The sequence below is a fragment of the Ctenopharyngodon idella genome, chromosome 9, assembly GCF_019924925.1.
Source record: "Ctenopharyngodon idella isolate HZGC_01 chromosome 9, HZGC01, whole genome shotgun sequence".
Lineage (NCBI taxonomy): Eukaryota > Metazoa > Chordata > Actinopteri > Cypriniformes > Xenocyprididae > Ctenopharyngodon > Ctenopharyngodon idella.
The window spans coordinates 37,814,296-37,839,093 of record NC_067228.1 but is presented as its reverse complement, the minus strand read 5'-3'; the positions used below and the strand labels follow the sequence as shown (position 1 = coordinate 37,839,093).

Sequence of the window (24,798 nt, the reverse complement as noted above, 5' to 3'; positions counted from 1 at the left end):
AGAATATACAGTATTTACTGTGATGATTCAGATAAAAGTACAACCAGGGTTCAGAGAGGAACTAAAGGTTAAACCACTGATAATGCCTGAAAACTGCTGAAAAGTTGAATATTTTAGAAGAAGCCATGGAGGTAAAAAAGAGCCTTGTGTGTGTCTGCCAGGAGTGTAGGATGAGTTATCCTCAAGGTAATAATGACCCAGAGACTAAGTGAGCACATAGATGCCTAGGACTGTCTATGGTCCGGGTTACAGTGGAATACAATGTGATGAATGTCTGGAAGATATTCATCAGAAGTAACTTGCTGGTATATGTGGTAGGCATAGAATTTGGGGCATGGACCTATGGTGATTTAACCAGTAAAGGCAAAATTGAAGGGACAAAGGTGTAGAATCAGAAACAGCTGGGTATTTCTAGCGTTGTATCTGTAGTCATAACGTATTGACATAAATACGAATGACATACAAAGCAAGGGGTTGCTGGTTTTGTCCCAGGAGACTTGGGAGAAATCTAGAGAGCCTGAAATCTTGCTTTAAAGATGGCAAAATGTTCCAACCAGAAAACTGGTTAATTGAAATAATTGCTAAAAGCTATTTAGAATATAGCAAAAGAATGCACAAATTAGTCTCCCAAGAAGGGGAGAATATGATGAAAAGTAGTATTATGCTTTATCAATTTTGACAAATTGGACAAAAATTAAGTATAAATAAAATAAATGTATAGCAGAGCTGAGTTTCCTGTGTGCCAGTGAACTTCTGGAAGGGGGAGAGGAGCTGTATCTCCAGGCAGGGAGCCACAGAAGGACAGGACAGAAGTTCTCTCAGCACAACAGGACAACTCACAGCAGGCTGCAGGGTTTAATAATAGTGAACAGGACCACCACCTCAGAACCTCAATTTCTTACCTGTGCCATGGGAAAGAGCTGGCACAAGATTAACAGAACAGTAAATTATTAAAAGGTTCTGATGTGGGTGGAGTAATTTTGAATTTACTTATCAGAAACAATGAAAGTAAATAAAGACCACAAAGAGCAAAAGCAAATTTTTGCCCAAAAAGAACAAAAATAATGCTGAAATGTAGAAACATCCAGCCAATAAGAACCAATTTTTGTGGGATAAATTATTAATTTTAAATAACTATAAATGTAGCAGGAATGTGGCTTTTAGTTGATTTTACTGTACAATTGATTGTACAATTGACCGAAGCTTTTGAAAGCAAAAGAATAAAAAAGTAGCAATAATAATTTCTGCTATAAAGAACAGACATATCTCTGTTGCATGTAAATACAACATTGGAAGAATCGAGCCAATGTGAGAAAAAATATAAGAATGTTACTGTAGGAAAATCTACAAGTTTGTATTACAGAAAAGTGGAAAAATATATTTAAGAAGATAATTTGGATTTGGCAGAAAATGCAAGTTATAAAACATATTGGCACTGAAGAAGAGCGTCACCAAATGTATTGAAATTAAATGAAATAAGGAATACCTAATTGGTTTAAAACAGGCAACAGTAGACATTGAGACATATTCCTAAGATAAATTTTTTAATTAAATATAAAATATTATATGATGAAACAGCTGAAAATTATGGGATAGTTATATATGTATACAATGGTTTGAAGAATCCACTAGGTAAACTAGAGTCCACTGGAAGATATATGAAGTAAATGAGGGGTAAATATTGTAAAAAGCAGAAAACCCTCAATGATATTAGTATTACAGACTAAAACAACAAGATGTTTTGGGGAAGATGTTCAGATAGAGATGTATGAGTAGAGGAAGGCAGTACTTATACACGTGATTATACACTGTAAAACGAAAAGGGACTTTATAAATCTAAAGAAACATTACTGGACTAACTAAAATTTTGTAGATAAGAAGGAAAAGTATACATATTTGTTTAAAAGCTGGAATAATTTTGGAAAAGGAAAAGAGAAGGTAAACACCATAGCAACATTGGTCAGACTTGCCAAAGTTTAAGAAGAACATTCATGACAAAATAAATATACTGAATTGTGTAAGAATGTAATTTTAGAAAATCTAACAGAGACAAATCCTAAAAATCATAATAAAGTTAAGATTGTGATGCTTATGTGGTGATATTGAAACAAACATTTTGAAAACTATTAATTACTGTGAAGTAATCAAGTAGAAGAATATTCTAGCATAAGAAAATTAATTTTATGTGGTGATATAAAACAGAGTAAGGATACTGTAAGATAATGCATGGACAGGATAATATTACCTCGTGCTTGCAGTAAGAGTTAGAAATGAAAATGATTGTCTAAATGAATTAATAAACAACATAATAAAAATAATTGAATAAATATGCCAACACTTAAATATAGAATGTATATTAATATTAGTGGAATACTTCATGGTTGAGAAGAAATATATGTTGACAGAAGTATATGGACAGTATATTATTTGAGAAAACATTTTTGTGCACAGAATTTAAAAAGTGACAATATGCAGAAACCTAGAAAGAGTAATATTAATCAATGGATAAGTATGATGATATCATATAGAGCATATAGGCCAATAATATTTAGAGAGAGTCATTTAAAATAAATGATGGAAATTAAGGAAAATATATGCCTCACTATCTATTATATTAGATTGTAATATATTCTCATATGTAGAAAGAAGATAAAGAGAAGATTTGGACTATAATGACTGAAAAGAGAGAAACTGGACAAGGACGGTCAATAAACTGAGAAAGCAGCCAAAACTATAGTTAATTATGTATGTTATTATAACACAACATAATTAAATGAGTAATTGAAAATCAGCTTATTATAAATAAGATGTGCTAGTAGACATATTGTAATATTTGAAATGACAAGTCATTTTGCTGTGATGGATGCAGGCTTATCATACCGGTGTATGAACACAGCAAGAGAACAGATGAGGAGGACAAACAAGCTCTCATTAGAAACCAAGAGCACTGAATGGCCTTGACTGAGTCTGAAACCCCTGAAAGAAGGGGCAGAAGTAGCATAAGGAGTCCTATATAGTGTGTATATGCTTCTTATTCAGTTATAAGATAAACTATGATAGCAAGCAATGACAGCACTGCTTCCAGCAGCACTGAGACCTTAGCTGGGGTCAGTGAAACACTTTAGGAAATCCTGGAACTCAGGAGAGCTTTAGGGGGAGGACTCTTGACAAGACGTTTTAATTTCTGGGGTGTGTTTTGATGATTACAAAAATATAAGATGCCACCAGATACTGATGTACCAAAGGATGAACCTTATAATGGGGATTTATTTAAAGATCTATTATAATAAATTACTTTATTAAAAGTATGGTTTATGCTTTAAATACTTGGAAGTCGTTATGTGAATTAGAGACATGAATAATAGTATAGGCAGCGGCTGTCGGCACTTGGTGTAATAGCAATTAGATTCTGTTTGCATGTGTGAAAATAGCATATTTCCTTAGTGTAAAGTCACTACATATAATATATTAAGGAAGTTAAACTATGTGTTATGGTAACTGAAGATGAAACTCTATGATTGTAGTACAGGTTATAAGATAAATTTGTAAATTTTTGAATTTAAAATATGAAAGGCTTAAATTATGGTCAATTTTAAGCTTGGGAGACAAATTTTGTTTACGAAATTGACAATGGGAACCTTATAGAAACAAAATGATTCTTGATATAGAATGTATAATTTATGTTTGAATATAATTCAGAAAAATATCAGAAAGACTACTGTTGATACAAAGGTTTAATTACTGGATTGTTTTGAAAATAATGAATGTACTGAATGAATAATGAATGAACTAGAGAAACTCTTTTGTAATTTATTATTTGTAATGTGAATATTTACTATGTATTATATGTAAATGCTCAAGAAATGATTACTGATTTTGAATGGAATTAATTGCTTGAAAATATTTCACCCAGAGTTTGGCAATTAGATATTTACAAAGTGATGAATAAGGAACCTTTTGCACCTTTTGTTTGAATTGGTTAAATGTATGGGGTATTTTAATTTGCAGTTGGAGCAAGAAACATCACCCCAGATACTAATTTTGTGCCCAAAAGATCCGAGGGAATGCAGACGGCCCAAGTTTCCAAGGTACATGGCCTGGAAGCTCAGATCCCCTTTGGCTTCTGCAAACTGTCTGAGCCAGGGGAGGAGCCGCACCTTCCTTTGGGAGGACCTGAAGGGTGTTGAAGTACTAATGGATTCTTTGTAGGATCCAAATTTGGCTTATACTTGAAAATCAAGCAGAGCACAAAGTTTTGCCCTTAAATGATACTGTACAGAGAAATATAATTGATTATTAAAATGATGGGAAGCAGAAAACTGGGTGGAATGTTACATGAATGTGTTACTAACCAAGGAGTTTAAGAATTATGAACGAATGTACATGTTACTGTTAAAATTTGAAGTGAACAACGTTTGTGTGCCACAACTATGCTTGAGAATGTTGAATAACGAGTCAGGATAATTGCATGAAGGGGGTGTTGTATTAAATCAAGAAAATGCAATTACCCTGCCTCCTTGTTTAGATTTTGGAAGTCTGTTGCTACACATTTGGCCAATGTATTAAATATTAGGCATTGCTTACAATATTATTATTATTTATTTTTGTTTGTTCCTAAGAAATGTATTATACTGTATGGCCAGAGATGTACAGTTATTGTTGGATATGTGTGTGTGGTTCTATGTGTGTGCACTCAAGGACACAGAGAACTGTGGTTCTACTCCTAGAACCATATAAGGACATCAGCCATCTTGGATGAGTTTACTGGAGTTCAAGGACACAAAAGCCAGACAGCTCGCACCTGCGAGGCCTTGAGAAGGATCTGGAAACTTTGGGAAAGTTACAACGTACGTCAATCAAGAAGATAACCCAACGTCTGCAATAAACAGCAGGAGTATAAAAGACTGATGAGTTGATTGCCTCTTCGGATACTGATACGTCAGTACCCCCGACGCCTAGAAGCCCAGAGCTGAGGACAAGAAACCCCAAGCTGAAGATGGGAAGCCCAGAGCTGACTACACCTTTGACTGAAAAGAGTGATTACTGTATTTTATACCTTAATGATGAAGTTTTATTTGCCTTTACATTTTTGTTTATTATAAAAAGAAACAAGTGGAAACAAACTTTGAACAAGAACGTACCACAGAGGAGTCTTCTGACCAAATTGTAAGTAATTTTAAATGCTTATAATTTAGGCCAGACTCGACTTACTTTACCTAACCTGAGAATAATAAATAATAAGGTTAAAGGTGTTAAGATCAAAATACACACCGAAAAACAATATAATACTAACTAAAGCCTTTTATAACTAAAAACAGTGTATTTGTGTAACAGTGTCTTCTCAACCCTGTTAAAAATAGGTATTTGCTGCCCTCTAGTGCTTATTCTACATATGACTTGCGCTTTGACTGTGACTGAATATTTCCATGTTGATGTCTTCAGGTCAGGACTATTATCAAACATTGAAGTTTGGAGCAGATCGGACATTGTTTGCCTGAGTTACAACAAGTTCCTGTTTCGTGGTGTTAATAGCATTCATTGGCACTTAGGCAAGTGTTGCATGATTAGGGCTGTGTCTTCATGGCATATGTTCATGCCATTTCCTGTTACCAGCAGGTGGCACTATGAATAACTGAATATTGGCATACTTTAGTCCAGGACTCTTATGACACATGTGAAGTTTGGGGCAGATCGGACATTGTATTGGAGTTACAACAGCTTCCTCTTTCATGGCGAAACATCTGACTTTGTCAGGCCGCCACAGACACGCCCTTCAGTGAAATCTCAAGATCTTTGCAATTTAACATCGCTAAGGCCTTAAGATTAGACTTCATATGGTGTTTATCTGGTTAAATCTCTAGGAGGAGTTAATCACAGTGTAAAACATGTCATTTCCTGTTGCCCACAGGTGGCGCTATGACTGTAACTGAATATTGCCATGTAGATTTCTTCAGGCCAGGACTCTTATCAAACATGTGAAGTTTGGGGCAAATAGGACATTGTAAGGCCGAGTAAGCTTTGGCCCTAATAATAATAATCCTAAAGAAAACAATAGGGCCTTCGCCTTCGGCTTGGGCCCTAATAATAATCCTTAGGGGATCAAGAGGGCCCTGCGCCATAAGTGGCTTGGGCCCTAATAATAATAAACGGAGCAATTCCAATAGGGTCCACACACCATCGGTGCTCGGGCCCTAATAATAGCACACTACTGCTTGTGTTCATGCTGCAGAAGCTACAGAGCCTAAAACTTTATTAAAATAGGGTTAGCTTTATTTCAAAGCTTTACTAAAGTTTGTATTCAGCGCGCAAGGTTTATGCGCATGCTCCAAGTCTTATTCTTTGTTTTTAGTGTATCTCTATTGCAGAATTACAGCGCTACATACTGGCAATAATACTACATTGTTTTGAGTCGTTTCAGTTTCAAAATTAATTAATACATATATATTAATTCCTTTCGAGTTCCAAGAGCATTTTTGAATCCAAGCTGAGTGTGGCTGGACCTTCCTTAGGAATTATTAATCAACTGTTTTTTTCATCTTCCCCGGACATTCTGCAGGTAAGAGCTGTTTATTGATCAGCATTTATTGGAGATGAGTTTTTACATAGTTGGTTAGTACTCGAAGGGAGTACTAAATACAACAATACTCACTTATTCTTTTAATATGTACAGGTCAGAGTATGTTGTTTCAATTTTTACATAAATATAAGTGTTACACTGAATGACAATGGAACATTATTTCACCCACATTTTGACAATTGTTAGATTAAAATCTCAATCATAGGTAGAATATCTGAGTCTCAGTCATCAGTTTAGAAACAGGCGCCTCAACCCCTGTGATGTGTGGCAGCAGCAGCGTGAGATCTCGGGAGAATGACCAAGCAGACACAGATCAAGCAAAGCATTCTCCCATTTATTTAGGAAGAAGGGTCACATAGGGTTTACATAGGTCAAACAACTATCTCCAGGATGGCTTACGACTTAAGAATCAAGCCTTACCATGTATGGCATTTCAAGAAATATAATAACAAATAAAAAATGTATGTGCATAAATGTGTGTGTCTTCATGTGTGTGAGAGTGTCAGTGTGTCCAAGTAGTGTGTCCACTACTTCTTGTTTTGTCTAGGTAGGTACATGATGTGCACAATGGAAAAATCCCAAGACACAAAGAAAGTCAAAAAGTGAAGCCCAAGAAATAAGAAATTATTTAACAACATTTTATTCTCCCAAAACTTTTTTGAAACCTTAAAAGTAGACATTTTACTTGCATTTTATGTGCTTTCTATGCATATATGGATGTGGACATCTAAATGTATTTGACCCATAAAATAGTAACTCCATGAGCCCTGAACTGATTAATTCTCCAAGTCAGGGGTTTCCAGTGATTGGTCACATCTGGGTTTTTCAGTTGGCCTGGTTGAGTTTTCGGTGAGTTGAGTTTTGCCAATTGTGGCAGGGGTCTCTTGACAAACTCTTGGTATGTTGAGCTGACGGAAAGGTTTGGTTGGAAGTTTTGAATTGTGGTGGAAATTTTGTCTCTGTCCAAAGGGCAATAAATGTCAGTCTTTTGTGTTTTAGACTTGTTTAGCAAACACTGATTTTTACTGTGGATAGTCGGAGGTGCTCGGTTTTTTTGGCGAGGACCTTGAGCTGTGATTGGTGCAATGCATCTTTTTGTGCAAGGATGGTTATTTGGAGGTCATTTGTTGAGAATTTCTTCACAGCATTGTATAATTATGTACGATTTAGGTATGGACCCAGAACTCGAAAAGAAGAGGCTAAATGACACAAAAGGAGCAGGAGGTCCTGTTAGTTCCATAATATAACAATAGCCCCACAAGGGGCAGCAATGCAGGTTGAAAAAGTTAAGTTTCAAATTCCAAATTCAATTCCACATGACACTTTGTGAGAGGATGCCACTTAAAACGAGCATTAAAAAAAAAAAGTAAATGGGAGGCCATAGACAAACCACTCAAAATTTTTTATTCAAAAACAGGTGAAGTACTAAGAGAAATGGAAAAACAAAAACATATGTAGGATTGAAGAAAAATGCTAAACTAGCATGTTAAATGTAGGGCAACTGAACCAAGAAAACACCAAGAAATAACCCTGAAAGAAAATAATAACATTACATAAATGTTAGTGTTACAAACACAGAAGGGCAGAGACACTGGTGAGTCAATGGCAAATCTTCAGGTGAATGGTGATAAATGGAATGGTAATACTGTTTTGCAGGTGGAGGAAGATGGCATTCAGGTTTCCAGACACAACAACGGAGCTGGACTTCACACATGAAGACGATGCACACAGGAGGAGAACAGGAGACAAACTGGAGACAGGTAAGGTAAGCATTCGGGTACGATGCTAACGAGACTGGACAATGAGCGTGTGTGGCAGAGAGTCTTTTATACTGAGGGTGATGAGTGTGCTGATGACGTGCAGGTGTGCGTGATTAATATTCTGGTGATGGGGTGCGCTGTGATTGGGTGACGGTGGAGCCTGGCGTTTCTGTGACAGTTAGTTGACCGGTTAATTAAATTAATAAGCAGGCCTGCTAACAGGGATTGATCCGGAGGACTGCACAAACTGGTGGCCACCAAAAACACTGGAGTTTTCTCCTTAGTATAAGTGTGCAGTTTTGCAGTTCCCTGAGGAAATCCAAATAACTGACAAAAAGGATTATAGAAATACCTGGAATAAAATAAAAAAATAGAGATATGCTAGATGTGAGTTTTACAACTGTATTATACACTGCCCTGTCATATGAAGATGTCTGAAATTTGTATCTTGTTATCCCTGGGAGACAGTTTGAAATTTGAGCCATTGCAGAGATTCTAAGATTTTTGGATTGTGTTGAATGACCAAGATTGAGTGACCAAGCTAAACAGACATTTTTAACAGACATGTTATACAGATTTTACAACAATGAGACTCATTGATTTAACCCTGGAAGGTTTGAGAGAGTAGGGATCATTATAATATGTCGGTATATGGAACTGAAAACAAGGCCCAGACAGACTGAAAGGCTTCTATTTTTCTGCATTCTGCAAAGAAGAAAAATACTTGCTCTTTTCTGCAAAGAAGAACTTGATTTATTAAAATAGCATGAGGAAACTGCTGTTATCAGCCAGATGAGACTTTGTGGTAGGGATAAATTTGATTAATGCGGTTCTCTGAGTGTTCAATTTCCAGATGACCCCAGATGACTTCTGGGACGACTGCCTTGAAAGCAACTGGACTGTGCAACAAGTGAGAGCAAGACATGAGAGCATGAGAGCAAGGACATGGCTGCAGAGAGAAAAGGCCCTCATCCCCCCTGAAAGAGGTAGTTGAAAACTTCTGATGGGATAGTATAAAGACAGAGACAGAGTCAATGACCAAGAAAACATGCTGTCATCATGCAAATGGCCTCTCCGCAGCTATCAAAAGCCAGACTGAGGAGAGGCAGAGAGACAACAGCATCCAGAATCCAGAGTCAAACCACTGTCACACCATTACACCAGGCCATCACAGAATGACGTGCTAAACACATCGGATGAGGAGGGAAACACTCAAACAGCAGCCTGACCAGTTCGACTGATTGCTGACTCGAGCAGAAGGACTTCATCCTTTCCTAAGAAGGGTTAGGGTTAGGGTTAGCCTTACCTAACCTAACCAACTATTACTACCGAGACCGCTTCAAATTTTATTGATTGCCCATTGTATTTTAATTATATTTTGATTATTCACTGGTCCAATAGCAGTTCTCTGTATTCTGTTAAGCTGTTATTCTGTTACCTAATCTATCTGCCTTCCTTCAATAGATCATTTACAATCATTTACAAAACATGACTATATATTCATTAATGATTAATAAATGTTATACTAACATTTTATGAATGTTTTATTAACTCAGTTATAAGTCATTTATAAATTATTAGTTAATGATGAACAAATAATTTACAAAGAGACTGTCCTCCAAAAAAAATGACCCTATAGGTCATTTGTCAAGCACCTTATTACGACCTATATTTACGTTTTAAAGTCATGCGCTAACCCTAACCCTAACCCACGATTGCATGATCACATGATTGCATATTATTATTGCAATGCTCTGCCAATTGAGCTACACGAAACCCAAAATATGACGCAGATTAAAGGGAACAATGCATTAAAATGAAAATGTCCTGTTGTCAATAGGGGCACAACTTTAGTAAACTCTCCTATAGGTCGTTTTGGTTGGAGAACATGTTGTTTACAAAACATGACAATATACGTTCATAAATGGTAACAATTTAGCTTACACTTAGTTTACACTTTAGAATAGGGGATGCAGAAAGCATTATAAATGACTTGTAAAATCTGTAACAGGTAAGAAAGGTCTACAAATGATATGTAACATGTTTACAAGTACTGAATAGTTTACACTTTAGATTAGGGGATGCAGAAAGCTTTGTAAATGATTTATTCATGCATTTACACGTCATCTATAACAGGTGTTGAACACTTTGTAGTGTGTACTGCAGTGTAAGTGCTGACTGATGAGGGTCTTATCCTTTTTGGGCAACAGCCTACGGTAGCGCGGCCGCCATTATGGGGTGAAAATGCCAACTGGACCATAGAATCCTTCACATCTTGCACACCCAAAATCTGCGAATTTCACAACCAAATCAGAAGCGCAATAGAAGTTTTTTTCAAATTAAGTCATCAGTAAATTTTCTGGCACCTACAGTAAATGTTGTATTGTCTTATTGTTTTATTTTACCAGTTGTGGAATCCAACCATTCATCCATCTGAGCCTACTTTATTGAGTATTTTATGCAACTTTACACTTTATGCAACTTTACATTTTATGCAACCATGTATTAGGCTAATTATTAATTTACTATTAAAGATCATCATGTTTGCAGCGAACAATATAGATCAGACCCTAATGGAATAATAATAGTATTACTCCACTATCTGAATTGAAATATATATTGTACGTTTTAATGGATTACGCTACAAACATGATGCATTGCTGTGTCCGTTATCGCATAATTCCCACTTTTGGTCACTTTTGCTTGTATGTTAATACAACACTGCAAAAACAAGCTGTTATTTTCTGTTATATATTTATTGTCCAACATTCCCAATTTTTCTGATGCATGTCCTTAATTTAATTTCATATGTTGGTATGTATAATGTCTTGAGACTTGAACTTCAAAGAATTTTAATCCAAACTGACTGGGTTTCTAGAGGTTTTGTGAAAAAAATGACTAAACACAAAGTCTGTAAAATAAACTGTTAAAAGGATTTGATGATCACTAGTGATAGTATTTTATTCTGTGTTGTTGTCATCATTCAGGTTGGATTTTAGCTTTAATGTACATTTGCCATAGAAACTAGTGGACCGACGAGTCGCTTTCACCACAAAATGGCAGAAACACAGGGCTGCTGCTGGGCGCTGGTGTTGCAATGGAACGTTCTATTGAGTTTCACTTCTTGTTAGTGTATATTCTTTGTTCTCGCTCTCTCTCTCTCTCTGTGGGTGTGTGTGTGTGTTCGCACTGATGAGTTGGCTCATCAGCACTGCTATTTAAGACCTTTCATTCTGTCCTGTGGTGTTTCTACCGTGTTTCCTGGTTGTGTTTGAGTCTCCCTGGTCCTGTTCTTCGCCTCCTGTGGATTATTGTCTTCTGTCTTCTGTGGATTTCATGTGGATTCACACCGGAGAAACACAAGAACATTGCATCCCAGCGCTGCCAAGAGTGACTGTTTATCTGCACATGCTTCATCTGCACTCCTACTGTCTTGGACTTTTCTCAATAAATTGTTATATTTCACATTTCACTTCCTTTGTGTTTGTGACATAGTGGCCTGTAAGTTTTTTGCTAAATTTATTTAACCCTCTTCTGCACTCATGTTGATGGCACATGAAAAAAAAAAATATTCCACATGATATTTTTGGTTCATTTGGAACATTTTATTGATAAAAATTTTTTTGTGGTGTATGTTACAATTTTTGTACAACGTTGCCCTGAGGCTGTCACGATCACCTGCAGCACTACATCACCTAGAATCCATCCTGTTCTACCACCTGCACTCGTTCTTCAATCATCACCAATTCTATCACCTCATCACCCCAGCACCAGATTCTCTGTTTCATTCTCTGTTTGTCGGGTATTGTCTATGTATATCGGTTGTGTTGTCCTACCAGTCCCTATCTGGATTACCTGTGGATTATTAAAGATTGCTTTGAACTTTCATCTTCTTTGTCGTTTGTATGTTTATCTCTACTGAGTTGTGACAGAGGCAACGAAAAGAAAAACTGAATTTCTGAACATGCAAAATATAAAAAAAAAAAAAACTTCATAAAACCTGACAAAAGGCTTTCATACACACACACACACACACACACATTTTTTATGTACAGCTCGTCATTTTTAAATAAGATTACTAAAGCAAATAATCTTGCTTTCTTCTCACACCATGTGCTCCTGTGACCATGTGTCAGAACAGGACGTCCCACCTTTAAATGGTGCTTGATAGTGACTCCCACACCTTACTGGACTGTTCTTTGGTACTTTCTCGACCTTCATTTAAAGAATGAATTAAAGAAAAAATTTCTAAACATAGGGCTTAAGAAAACTTGTTGTAATGATGGGTCAACAGCGTGATGATCCATTTGCAGCTTTATTTAAAAAACAGCACAGTGCAAACAAGGGCAAGGCAATAGCGTAAACAGGGACAGGCAGAGATTGTGGCAGGCGGCAGGCAGAACACAGTCCAGAAAACAGGCAAGGATCAGGGCAGGCAGCGGAGATTCATAAAGGGTAAAGCAGTCCAAACAGGAACAGATAAACAGTCTACAGGGAAACGCTCAGAAATGATCACCTAGGCAAATCAAGACTTTGCGGTGTGTGAGTGTGTGTGTGTGTGTGACTTAAGTAGTGTGAGTGTGATGCAGTGCAGGTGCGTGCGCAATCAGTCCCAGGAATGAGGGCCCATGGGTAATGTAGTCCGAATGGGAAATGATCAGAATTCAGGTGACGGCTCCCTCCGGCGGCCGGAAGGAAGAGCCGCGGGAACTGTATTCGTGACACTTGTGCTGTAGAGGGTTAAATGTTTTGCTAAACTTGTCAATTCTGCACACGTTATTCGCTCGTTATTAGAGTTAGGGAAAAAACGGATACTTCACCCAAAAATGAAAATACTCTCAGAATAGAAAATAATCCATCTCTGTGAGTGCAAGTGTACAAAAGTCGACAGACTCGACGCTTCAAAAACCACACCGAGTAAAAAACAACAGTAGTCAATATGACCCTAGTTGAAGTGAAACAATAGGTGTGTTAGAAAAATACTAATATTTCAAAGTCTGTGCTTCCAAATCATTTGGAAGCACAGACTTTAAATTATTAATATTCAAGCTTTAAAACACACATCACAAATGCTGACCTTGAGCCCATATTTGACAGTTGGCAAATTGTATTTAACAACATAGTATTTTCCTCAAACACACTTTCACTTCAGAAGACATTGATTCGTCAACTGAGGTTACTATCATGTTCACTTTGTTTTTTTTTACCTTCTTGTGTGAACTCAGAGATGGATCATTTTTCTTAAAATCTCTGTTTGTATTCAACAGAAAAAGAGAATGTCATAATCATCTGGAACAGCATGAGAGTAAGTAAATGATGAGATAACTTAATTTCTGGATTATCCCTTTAAGTTAGCTTAAATGAATGTGCCTTTGTGATATTCCACTATCCCTTCATTTGTAAAAGTGAAAATGCAATGCAGAAGTACACTTCTAATCCGACCTAATCTGACCTCTCCTCAATCATCAGTTTCTTTACTGTACTGTCCAAAAATATGGCCATTAAATATTTTTAAAATCCAGTATACCTGTAATTGTTTTAGTTCCAGTGTAAACAAAAATATCAGGAAAAACCAAAACTTGTCAGAAGACGAAATGCATGCCCTCTATACCTGTACAGATGTTCAGTTATTGTGTTTTGTGTTTAGGACCAAAGAGCAAAACTGACAGTGGTGGAGAGCCCTTGATGGGACTTGATAAGGAAACCACGGCAGCCAATACTTGGTGAAAGAAAAAACAATACCAGAAACATTTAGTAAAAAAAAAAAAAAAAAACCTGATTTTTGTCTCACAGTCAAGAAGAGATTTCCAAATGAGGCTTTGATGATTTGAACTGGGGAAACTGAGACTTCTTGAAAGCAAAAAAAGTACTTTTAAATACTTTAAGACTAAATGAAAACGAAACAAACAACTGAAAGGAGAACGAGAACGACACAAGGAGGGGAGAGCGAGCGCCATCACACTGAAGGGAACTGCTTAAATTTGCCAGCATCAGCTCCAACACAGGTGTAAGCCCTCAGTAATAATGACGTCACTCACCCTGACACCATCCCGCAAAACAACAAAAGGAAAACAAGCAACCAACAAATATGACCCATACCGGGTTCATAACAACAGGAAGTAAGAGCGCAAGGCTGTGAGAATCGAGGCTAAGCGTATCCCATCATTCATCACGTTCCCTGATTTTGTGGAAACCTTTAGGAAAACCTTCCAGTGTAAGTTACATTAGATGTTACATATAGTTTGTTTGTAAATTGTAACTCGTTGCACATTTTATTGAACACTTTGTCCAAACTCTGGAAATAGGTCATGTAAGTAGTGATCACTTAATCAATGACTTGCCCGATTAATTCAAAAACAGATTCATTCATCTCAACTCAGCTTTATTTATATAGCACCAATAAAAACAACAATTGTTGACCAAGGTGCAGTAAAACAAACCAGACAGAGCAATTAAAAACAATTAAAAACCAGAGAAAACCTCTTAAACTCATATAGTGAGTAAAATTAGAGTAAAATTTCAAATAAAAACAGGAAGACTATTCCAAAGTTTTGGTGCAGTTGTTACGTCACAGGACGTATTGTTATTTTTCCTCCCCCTTTTTCCCTGTGTGTGGAGACGTGCGTGCGTGTGATGTATTGAATGCTTGCAAGTTTTGCATTTGACACAGTAGAGATTCCGTAGCTAAGGGGCGGGGTCTTTTTGGCAGGCGCTTGGCGCTGGGGTTTTGAAGATTGAGTCAGTAAAGAGTGACCAGAGAAATCAGCCATGCGGTCTCACGTGTGTTAATTCAAATAGATATATCACAGTAAAATTGGCGACGAGGATAAAGTCTACATAATGGCGCTTCTTGGAAACATAGGCGAGTTTGTTCCGAAAGCGGAGTCTTGGTCGGCTTATATTGAACGGCTGGAGCAGTTCTTCGTGGCGAACGACATAAGCCAGGAGAAACAGGTTGCGACCCTGTTGAGTGTGATGGGAGCAACAACCTACGGTTTACTGAGGAACTTGGTACAACCAGAAAAGCCAAAAGATAAGTCGTACAAAGACATTGTGGACATTTTAAAGAGCCATTTTGAGCCAAAGCCTTTGCTGATTGCTGAAAGATTTCGTTTTAATCATTGCAACCAAAGAGCTGATGAATCTGTGACGGAATATGCAGCGGAGCTGAAACAATGTGCTGTGAGTTGTGAGTTCGGTGCAACGTTGGACGAGGCATTGCGTAACCGTTTTGTAAGTGGAATCCGCAACGAAGCCTGCCAACGACGGCTGTTGTCAGAATCGAATCTGACGTTTGCACGTGCGTTTGAGATCGCATTGAGTATTTAGACGGCGGAAAAAGACACGCAGCAGCTGAGAGGGTATGACTCGCGCCCGGGGGAAGTGCATAAAGTGGATGCGCGAGCAGCACACAATTCCGATCAGAGAGGGAAGACGTGTTACAGATGTCATGGCAAAGATCACAGCCCTCAGGTGTGTCATTTCAAGGAGGCAAAATGCCATAATTGTGGAAAAATTGGTCACATTAAAAGAGCATGCAGAGGAAAAACGGGAAAAAGTAAACATTTTACTGTCAAAGACACTAAGTATGTGGAGGCAGAGGAAGCTGAGTTGCCCATGTTTTCGCTGTTAAGTAATGAGAAGGACAAAAAGTCATTCACAGAGACATTTAAGGTAAATGGCAAAGAAATAATGATGGAAATTGATACTGGAGCAGCCGTGAGCGTCATATCTGAGAAACTGTTCCAAGCTGCGTTCCCAACAGAGCCACTAGAGGTCGCAGGGGTCAAACTTAAGACTTATACAGGAGAGATTATGCCTGTATTGGGACACTTTAAAGCGAAAGTGAGCTATGAAGGAAAAAGTGTACTGCTACCCTTAATTGTAGTAAAAGGGGTGGGGCCAGCTCTGTGTGGCAGAAATTGGCTACAAAAGCTTACCTTGAATTGGAAAAAAATTAAACATGTCAGTCAAGTGCATCAACCAAAGACACTTCAAGAGATGCTAGATTCATGTCCAGAGGTGTTCAAAGAGGAATTAGGCACACTCAGTGGGATTAAGGCAAAGATACTGGTGAATCCTGAAATTTCCCCACGTTTTTGTAAAGCTCGCCCACTGCCTTTTTCCATGAAGGCTCAAGTTGATGCGGAATTGGACAGACTGGAGAAGGCTGGAATAATCACACCTGTAAAACACAGTGAATGGGCAGCACCCATTGTGCCAGTGATAAAAAAAAGACAAAACCATAAGACTGTGTGGAGACTATAAATTAACCGTGAATCAAGCAGCTACTACAGAAACGTACCCATTACCCCGGATTGAGGAGTTGATGGCTACTCTGAGTGGAGGAACTGTGTTTTCTAAAATAGACCTAGCTTCAGCGTACCAGCAGGTTCTTTTAGATGACGAGTTGAAACAGCTGTTGACCATCAACACACACAGAGGATTATTTGTCTACAATAGACTACCATTTGGTGTCAGCTCAGCACCCTCGATTTTTCAAAGAATTATGGAGAACATCATGAAAGATCTTGATGTTGTCGTTTACCTTGATGACCTCATGGTCACTGGAAGAACAGAACATGAACATCTGCTGCGGCTACAGGCAGTGCTACAAAGACTCAAGGAGAACGGCTTGAGAGTGAAGAAGTCAAAATGTGAGTTTGGCAAGACGCAAATTGAATATCTAGGCTTTGTGTTAGACAGCAAGGGCCTTCATCCATCTCCAGACAAAGTTGCTGCAATCAAGGACGCACCAGCACCTACTTGTGTGAAGGAGCTGAGAGCATTTCTGGGTTTAGTCAATTACTATGGACGTTTTTTGCCCAACCAAAGTACAATGGCAGCTCCTCTCTACAGGCTGTTGAGAGATAATGTAACCTGGGAATGGAAACAGTCAGAGCAAAGAGCGTTTAAAAAATGCAAAGATTTGCTGACGGACGAAAGCGTTCTAGTACATTATGATCCAAGTCTTCCACTTACCTTAGCCTGCGATTCGTCGGCATATGGAATTGGAGCGGTTCTGCAACACCATGCCCACTGGAGAGGAATGTCCAGTGGCTTATGCCTCACGAACTCTTGCGCCTGCTGAGAAAAAGTACTCTCAAATTGAGAAAGAGGGACTGGCGCTCATTTTTGGAGTTAAAAAGTTTCATCAATATCTGTGGGGAAGGAAGTTCAAGATGGTAACTGACCATAAACCTCTGTTGACTTTGTTCGGAGAACATAAAAGTCTACCCACCATGGCAGCGGCCAGGATTCAGAGGTGGGCGATCATTCTTTCAGCTTATGATTACCATATTGAGTACTGCCCTTCCGAGAAACACAGCAATGCAGATGGTCTTTCACGGGTTCCCTTACCTGACACGACGGATGTAGGCACAGCGGCTGTGTCAGAGAATATTCATGCTTTAATCGCCGAGCATTTTGAACAAGCTCCTCTGAATGCAGATCAGGTGGCACGTGTAACACGCCGAGACAAGGTGTTATCCAAAGTCCTGAAGTATGTAATGGAGGGTTGGTCAATGGATGTGGACGAGAGTTTGAAAGCTTATCACTCACGCAGAAATGAATTGTCTGCAGAAAGAGGATGTGTGCTCTGGGGCACCAGAGTGATAATTCCGGATAGACTGAGAAAATTTGTGCTGAAAGAAGTGCATGTGGGTCATCCAGGGATAGTTAAGATGAAAGCTCTCACTCGCAAGTATGTGTGGTGGCCTAAAGTAGATGCAGATCTGGAACAGGTTAGCAGAGCATGTGAGTCGTGCCAAATGGAACAAAAAGCACCACGTCAAGTTCCATTACAACATTGGGAATTTCCGGGTCAAAGCTGGAAAAGACTACACATAGACTTTGCCGGTCCTTTTCAGGGACACACATTCATGATACTTGTGGATGCGTATTCAAAGTGGTTGGAGGTGTTCAAAATGTCTAGCCTCACCTCACAAGCGACCATCACAAGACTAAGGAGGTTGTTTGCAGCATACGGACTGCCGGAACACATTGTTACAGACAATGGAACACAATTTACGTCTGTGGAGTTCAAAAACTTCATACAGCAAAATGGTATTCTCCATTCAACGAGTGCTCCCGGTCATCCTGCTACCAACGGTCTGGCAGAAAGGTATGTGCAGACATTTAAAAGCGGAATAAAGAAACTTGCTCATTTGACAATGGACTTGGAAGATAAGATCTCGCTTTTCCTGATGCAGTATCGCACTACTCCAAACTGTACTACAGGTCAGTCACCAGCGGATCTTTTCCTTAACCGCCATGTGTGCACTCGTCTGGATTTTGTTCATCCAGATGTCGCTGTCACTGTTCGCAGGAAGCAGTATCTGCAAAAGTTCTATCATGACCAACGAGCGGTGGAGAGGTCTTTTTCTGAAAAAGATACGGTTTACCTTCGTAACACCACAGGAGGGAACAAATGGGTTCCAGGTGTGATCGTAAAGCAAACTGGGCCAGTGTCTTACAAAGTTCAGGGACGAGACGCTGATGTCACTTTCAGGAGACATGGTGATCAGTTGAGACCCAGGTTTGTAGGGGATGAACTTGTTAAAGAGACTGATTGCTCAGAGATGGACACTTCTTTTCAACCCAGTGAACCAGAAGAGGAGAAACAAGCAGTTTCTGAGTTTTCTCAAAGGGACTGTGGAGGGGTTACAGGGGTTACTCAGAGTCCACGTCGCTCTTCCAGAATTAGAAAACCACCTAAACGTTTGGACTTGTAATACATGAAGCAGACACTCTTGCAATAGCTACAGATAAGACTGTTATTGTCGTAAATGTAGTCTGGCATGTTACTGTTATAAAAAAAAAAATGGGTTGTTATTATGTTGTTAGTAGAAACAGTAATAATTTTGTTGTGGTTTGCTTTTTGCAGGTTCCGGTGAAGCTGAATGTACCTTTTGTTTAAAAGGGGGGGTAAATGTGATGTATTGAATGCTTGCAAGTTTTGCATTTGACACAGTAGAGATTCCGTAGCTAAGGGGCGGGGTCTTTTTGGCAGGCGCTTGGCGCTGGGGTTTTGAAGATTGAGTCAGTAAAGAGTGACCAGAGAAATCAGCCATGCGGTCTCACGTGTGTTAATTCAAATAGATACATCACAGTGCGTGTCTCTCTCTCTCGCTCTCAGGTAGCTCCGCCTTGATTGGACGTAGGCGAAATGGATCGGTGGACTCAAGTGGAATGTTTCTTTGAAAAAACGCCTGGGATGCGGACGTGGCAGAGGGGAGAGTGGTGTAGCTACTGAGAGGGTGTCATTGATATAGTTGGCTTGTGATCAGTGAGATCTAAATCATGTACATTGTTTTAAGTTGTCACCAATTCTTATTCACTTCTGTAAAGCACTCTCATTTTGATTTTTGACCATATTGTTTTCATTTGTTTATAATTCTTTTCGTTTCTTTATTGTGGCAGTTTTGTTGCCATTCTCTGTAGATATTGTATATATAACATTTTCTTTGATTACAGAAGCGGTAGGGGTTAGGTGCCGCAACTCCCTGTTCTGATTACTTGGGCCGACAGTTGAGACAGTTGGCACCCACACAGTCTTAACCATAAGCCCAAGGACTCAGTTTGCATGGAGTCGCAGCCCCACCCCCCAGGGAGATGTCGCCGACACCCCCCGAGGGTGCCGCAACTCCCTGCGGACTTTGTTCTTGGGCCAACGGTTGGGATAGTGGGCACCTATAACCATCTCAACAACCGGCCCAACGACTTAGACCACAGGGAGTGGCGATGAAACCCCAAACGCTTCGAACAAACAAGCATGCAGTTTTTTTGTATTGAGAACGAACAAGCATGCAGTTTTTTTGTATTGAGAACGAACAAGCATGCAGTTTTTTTGTATTGAGAACGAACAAGCATGCAGTTTTTTTGCAAACAAACAAGCACGCCGTTTTTTTGTTGAGAATGAACAAGCACACCGATTTTGTTGAGAACGAGTTTTGCAAACGAACAAGCATGCAGTTTTTTGTTGAGAACGAACACACACGCTGTTTTTTTTTTTTTTTTTTCAAACGAACAAGCACACCATTTTTTTGCGAACGAACAAGCACGGCATTTTTTGGCGAATGAACAAGCACATTGATTTTTGCGAACGAACAAGCACACCGTATTTTTGCAAACGAACAAGCACGGCAGTTTGCATGGAGTCGCAGCCCCACCCCCCAGGGAGATGTCGCCAACACCCCCCGAGGGTGCCGCAACTCCCTGCGGACTTTGTTCTTGGGCCAACGGTTGGGATAGTGGGCGCCTATAACCATCTCAACAACTGGCCCAACGACTTAGACCAGAGGGAGTCGCAGCACCCTCAGGGGGTGGCGACGAAACCCCAAACGCTTCAAACGAACAAGCACGCCGTTTTTTTGTTGAGACCGAACAAGTATGCCTTATTTTTGTTGAGAACGAACAGACAGCTTTTTGTTGAGAACAAGTTTTGTGAATGAACAAGCACGCTGTTTTTTGAAAATAAACAAAAGCAGTTTTTTTTTGTTGAGAAAAAGGAAGGACGTAATTTTTGTTGAGAACGAACTAGCATGCAGTTTTGAGAACGAACAGTTTTTTGTTGAGAACGAACAAGCACGCTGTTTATTTTTCAAACGAACAAGTGCGCCATTTTTTGGCGAACGAACAAGCACACCGTATTTTTATGAACGAACAAGCACGCAGTTTTTTTCCTTCAGCACCTCCCTGGAGGGTGCCGCAACTCCCTGTTCTGATTACTTGGGCCGACAGTTGAGACAGTTGGCGCCCACACAGTCTTAACCATAAGCCCAAGGACTCAGTTTGCATGGAGCTGCAACCCCACCCCCCAGGGAGATGTCGCTGACACCCCCCGAGGGTGCCGCAACTCCCTGCGGACTTTGTTCTTGGGCCAACGGTTGGGATAGTGGGCGCCTATAACCATCTCAACAACCGGCCCAAGGACTTAGACCACAGGGAGTCGCAGCACACTCATGGGGTGGCGACGAAACCCCAAACGCTTCGAAAGAACAAGCACGCCGTTGTTTTGCTGAGAACGAACAGACAGTTTTTTGTTGAGAATGAGTTTTGCGAACGAACAAGCACGCCTTATTTTTGTTGAGAACGAACAGACAGCTTTTTGTTGAGAACAAGTTTTGTGAACGAACAAGCTCGCAGTTTTTTGAAAATAAACAAAAGCAGGGTTTTTTTGTTGAGAAAAAGGAAGGACGTAATTTTTGTTGAGAACGAACTAGCACGCAGTTGAGAACAAACAGTTTTTTGTTGAGAACGAACAAGCACGCCGTTTTTTGTTGAGAACGAACAGACAGTTTTTTGTTGAGAACGAGTTTTGCGAACGAACAAGCACGCAGTTTTTTGAGAATGAACAAATGCAGTTTTTTTTGTTAAGAAAAAAGAAGGACTCAATTTTTGTTGAGAACGAACAAGCACGCTGTTTTTTTTCAAACGAACAAGCACGCCATTATTTTGCGAACGAACAAGCACACCGTTGTTTTCCGAACAAGCACACCGTATTTTTACGAATGAACAAGCATGCAGTTTTTTCCTTCAGCACCTCCCTGGAGGGTGCCGCAACTCCCTGCGGACTTTGTTCTTGGGCCAACGGTTGGGATAGTGGGCGCCTATAACCATCTCAACAACCGGCCCAAGGACTTAGACCACAGGGAGTCGCAGCACACTCAGGGGGTGGCGACGAAACCCCAAACGCTTCAAACGAACAAGCATGCCGTTTTTTTGTTGAGACCGAACAAGTACGCCTTATTTTTGTTGAGAACGAACAAGCACGTCGTATTTTTGTTGAGAAAGAACAGACAGGACGAACAAGCACGCAGTTTTTTGTTGAGAACGAGCAAGTACGCCTTATTTTTGTTGAGAACGAACAGACAGTTTTTTGTTGAGAACGAGTTTTGCGAACGAACAAGCACGCAGTTTTTTGAGAATGAACAAAAGACAGTTTTTTTTGTTGAGAAAAAGGAAGGACGCAATTTTTGTTGAGAACGAACACACATGCTGTTTTTTTTTCAAACGAACAAGCGCGCTATTATTTTGCGAACAAACAAGCACAACATTTTTTTGCGAACGAACAAGCACACCGTATTTTTGTGAACGAACAAGCACGCAGTTTTTTCCTTCAGCACCTCCCTGGAGGGTGCCGCAACTCCCTGTTCTGATTACTTGGGCCGACAGTTGGGACAGTTGGCGCCCACACAGTCTTAACCATAAGCCCAAGGACTCAGTTTGCATGGAGTTGCAACCCCACCCCCCAGGGAGATGTCGCCGACACCCCCCGAGGGTGCCGCAACTCCCTGCGGACTTTGTTCTTGGGCCAACGGTTCGGATAGTGGGCGCCTATAACCATCTCAACAACCGGCCCAAGGACTTAGACCAGAGGGAGTCGAAGCACCCTCAGGGGGTGGCGACGAAACCCCAAACGCTTCGAACGAACAAGCACGCCGTTGTTTTGCTGAGAACGAACAGACAGTTTTTTGTTGAGAACGAGTTTTGCGAACGAAAAAGCACGCCGTTTTTTGTTGAGAACGAACAAGCACGCCTTATTTTTGTTGAGAACGAACAAGCACGTCGTATTTTTGTTAAGAAAGAACAGACAGGACGAACAAGCACGCAGTTTTTTGTTGAGAACGAGCAAGTACGCCTTATTTTTGTTGAGAACGAACAGACAGTTTTTTGTTGAGAACGAGTTTTGCGAACGAACAAGCACGCAGTTTTTTGAGAATGAACAAAAGACAGTTTTTTTTGTTGAGAAAAAGGAAGGACGCAATTTTTGTTGAGAACGAACACACATGCTGTTTTTTTTTCAAACGAACAAGCGCGCTATTATTTTGCGAACAAACAAGCACAACATTTTTTTGCGAACGAACAAGCACACCGTATTTTTGTGAACGAACAAGCACGCAGTTTTTTCCTTCAGCACCTCCCTGGAGGGTGCCGCAACTCCCTGTTCTGATTACTTGGGCCGACAGTTGGGACAGTTGGCGCCCACACAGTCTTAACCATAAGCCCAAGGACTCAGTTTGCATGGAGTTGCAACCCCACCCCCCAGGGAGATGTCGCCGACACCCCCCGAGGGTGCCGCAACTCCCTGCGGACTTTGTTCTTGGGCCAACGGTTGGGATAGTGGGCGCCTATAACCATCTCAACAACCGGCCCAAGGACTTAGACCACAGGGAGTCGCAGCACCCTCAGGGGGTGGCGACGAAACCCCAAACGCTTCGAACGAACAAGCACGCCGTTTTTTTGCGAACGAACAAGCACCCCGTTTTTTTGTTGAGAACGAACAAGCACGCCGTATTTTTGTTGAGAACGAACAGACAGTTTTTTTGTTGAGAACGAGTTTTGCGAACGAACAAGCACGCAGTTTTTTTATAATGAACAAAAGCAGTTTTTTTTGTTGAGAAAAAGGAAGGACGCAATTTTTGTTGAGAACGAACAAGCACGCAGTTTTTTTTCAAACGAACAAGCACACCGTTGTTTTGCGAACGAACAAGCACACCGTTGTTTTCCGAACAAACAAGCACACCGTATTTTTGCGAACGAACAAGCACACCGTATTTTTGCAAACGAACAAGCACGGCGTTTTTTTGCGAACGAACAAGCACACCGTATTTTTGTGAACGAACAAGCACGCAGTTTTTTCCTTCAGCACCTCCCTGGAGGGTGCCGCAACTCCCTGGCCTGATTACTTGGGCCGACAGTTGAGACAGTTGGCGCCCACACAGTCTTAACCATAAGCCCAAGGACTCAATTTGCATGGAGTCGCAGCCCCACCCCCCAGGGAGATGTCGCCGACACCCCCCGAGGGTGCCGCAACTCCCTGCGGACTTTGTTCTTGGGCCAACGGTTGGGATAGTGGGCGCCTATAACCATCTCAACAACCGGCCCAAGGACTTAGACCAGAGGGAGTCGAAGCACCCTCAGGGGGTGGCGACGAAACCCCAAACGCTTCGAACGAACAAACATGCCGTTTTTTTGTTGAGACCGAACAAGTACGCCTTATTTTTGTTGAGAACGAACAGACAGGACGAACAAGCACACAGTTTTGAGAACGAACAGTTTTTTGTTGAGAATGAACAAGTACGCCTTATGTTTGTTGAGAACGAGTTTTGCGAATGAACAAGCATGCAGTTTTTTGAGAATGAACAAAAGCAGTTTTTTTTGTTGAGAAAAAGGACGCAATTTTTGTTGAGAACGAACAAGCACGCTGTTTTTTTTTCAAATGAACAAGCACGCCATTTTTTTGTGAACGAACAAGCACGCCTTTTTTTTGCGAACGAACAAGCACGCCGTTTTTTTGTTGAGAACGAACAAGCACGCCGTATTTTTGTTGAGAACGAACAGACAGGACGAACAAGCACACAGTTTTGAGAACAAACTGTTTTTTGTTGAGAACGAACAGACAGTTTTTTGTTGAGAACGAGTTTTGCGAACGAACAAGCATGCAGTTTGAGAATGAAC

The 24,798-nt window shown here is 40.2% G+C and overlaps 1 protein-coding gene across 1 annotated transcript; it reads left to right on the top strand.

Moving 5' to 3' along the window:
- The first annotated feature begins 17,157 nt into the window (after positions 1 to 17,157).
- On the top strand, positions 17,158 to 19,448 carry LOC127518760 (uncharacterized protein K02A2.6-like). The gene is made up of 2 exons (XM_051905866.1): positions 17,158 to 18,460; positions 18,577 to 19,448. The coding sequence occupies exons 1-2, from the start codon at positions 17,343 to 17,345 to the stop codon at positions 18,602 to 18,604; spliced, it is 1,146 nt and encodes a 381-aa protein (XP_051761826.1). The 5' UTR covers positions 17,158 to 17,342; the 3' UTR covers positions 18,605 to 19,448.
- The last annotated feature ends 5,350 nt before the right edge of the window (positions 19,449 to 24,798 follow it).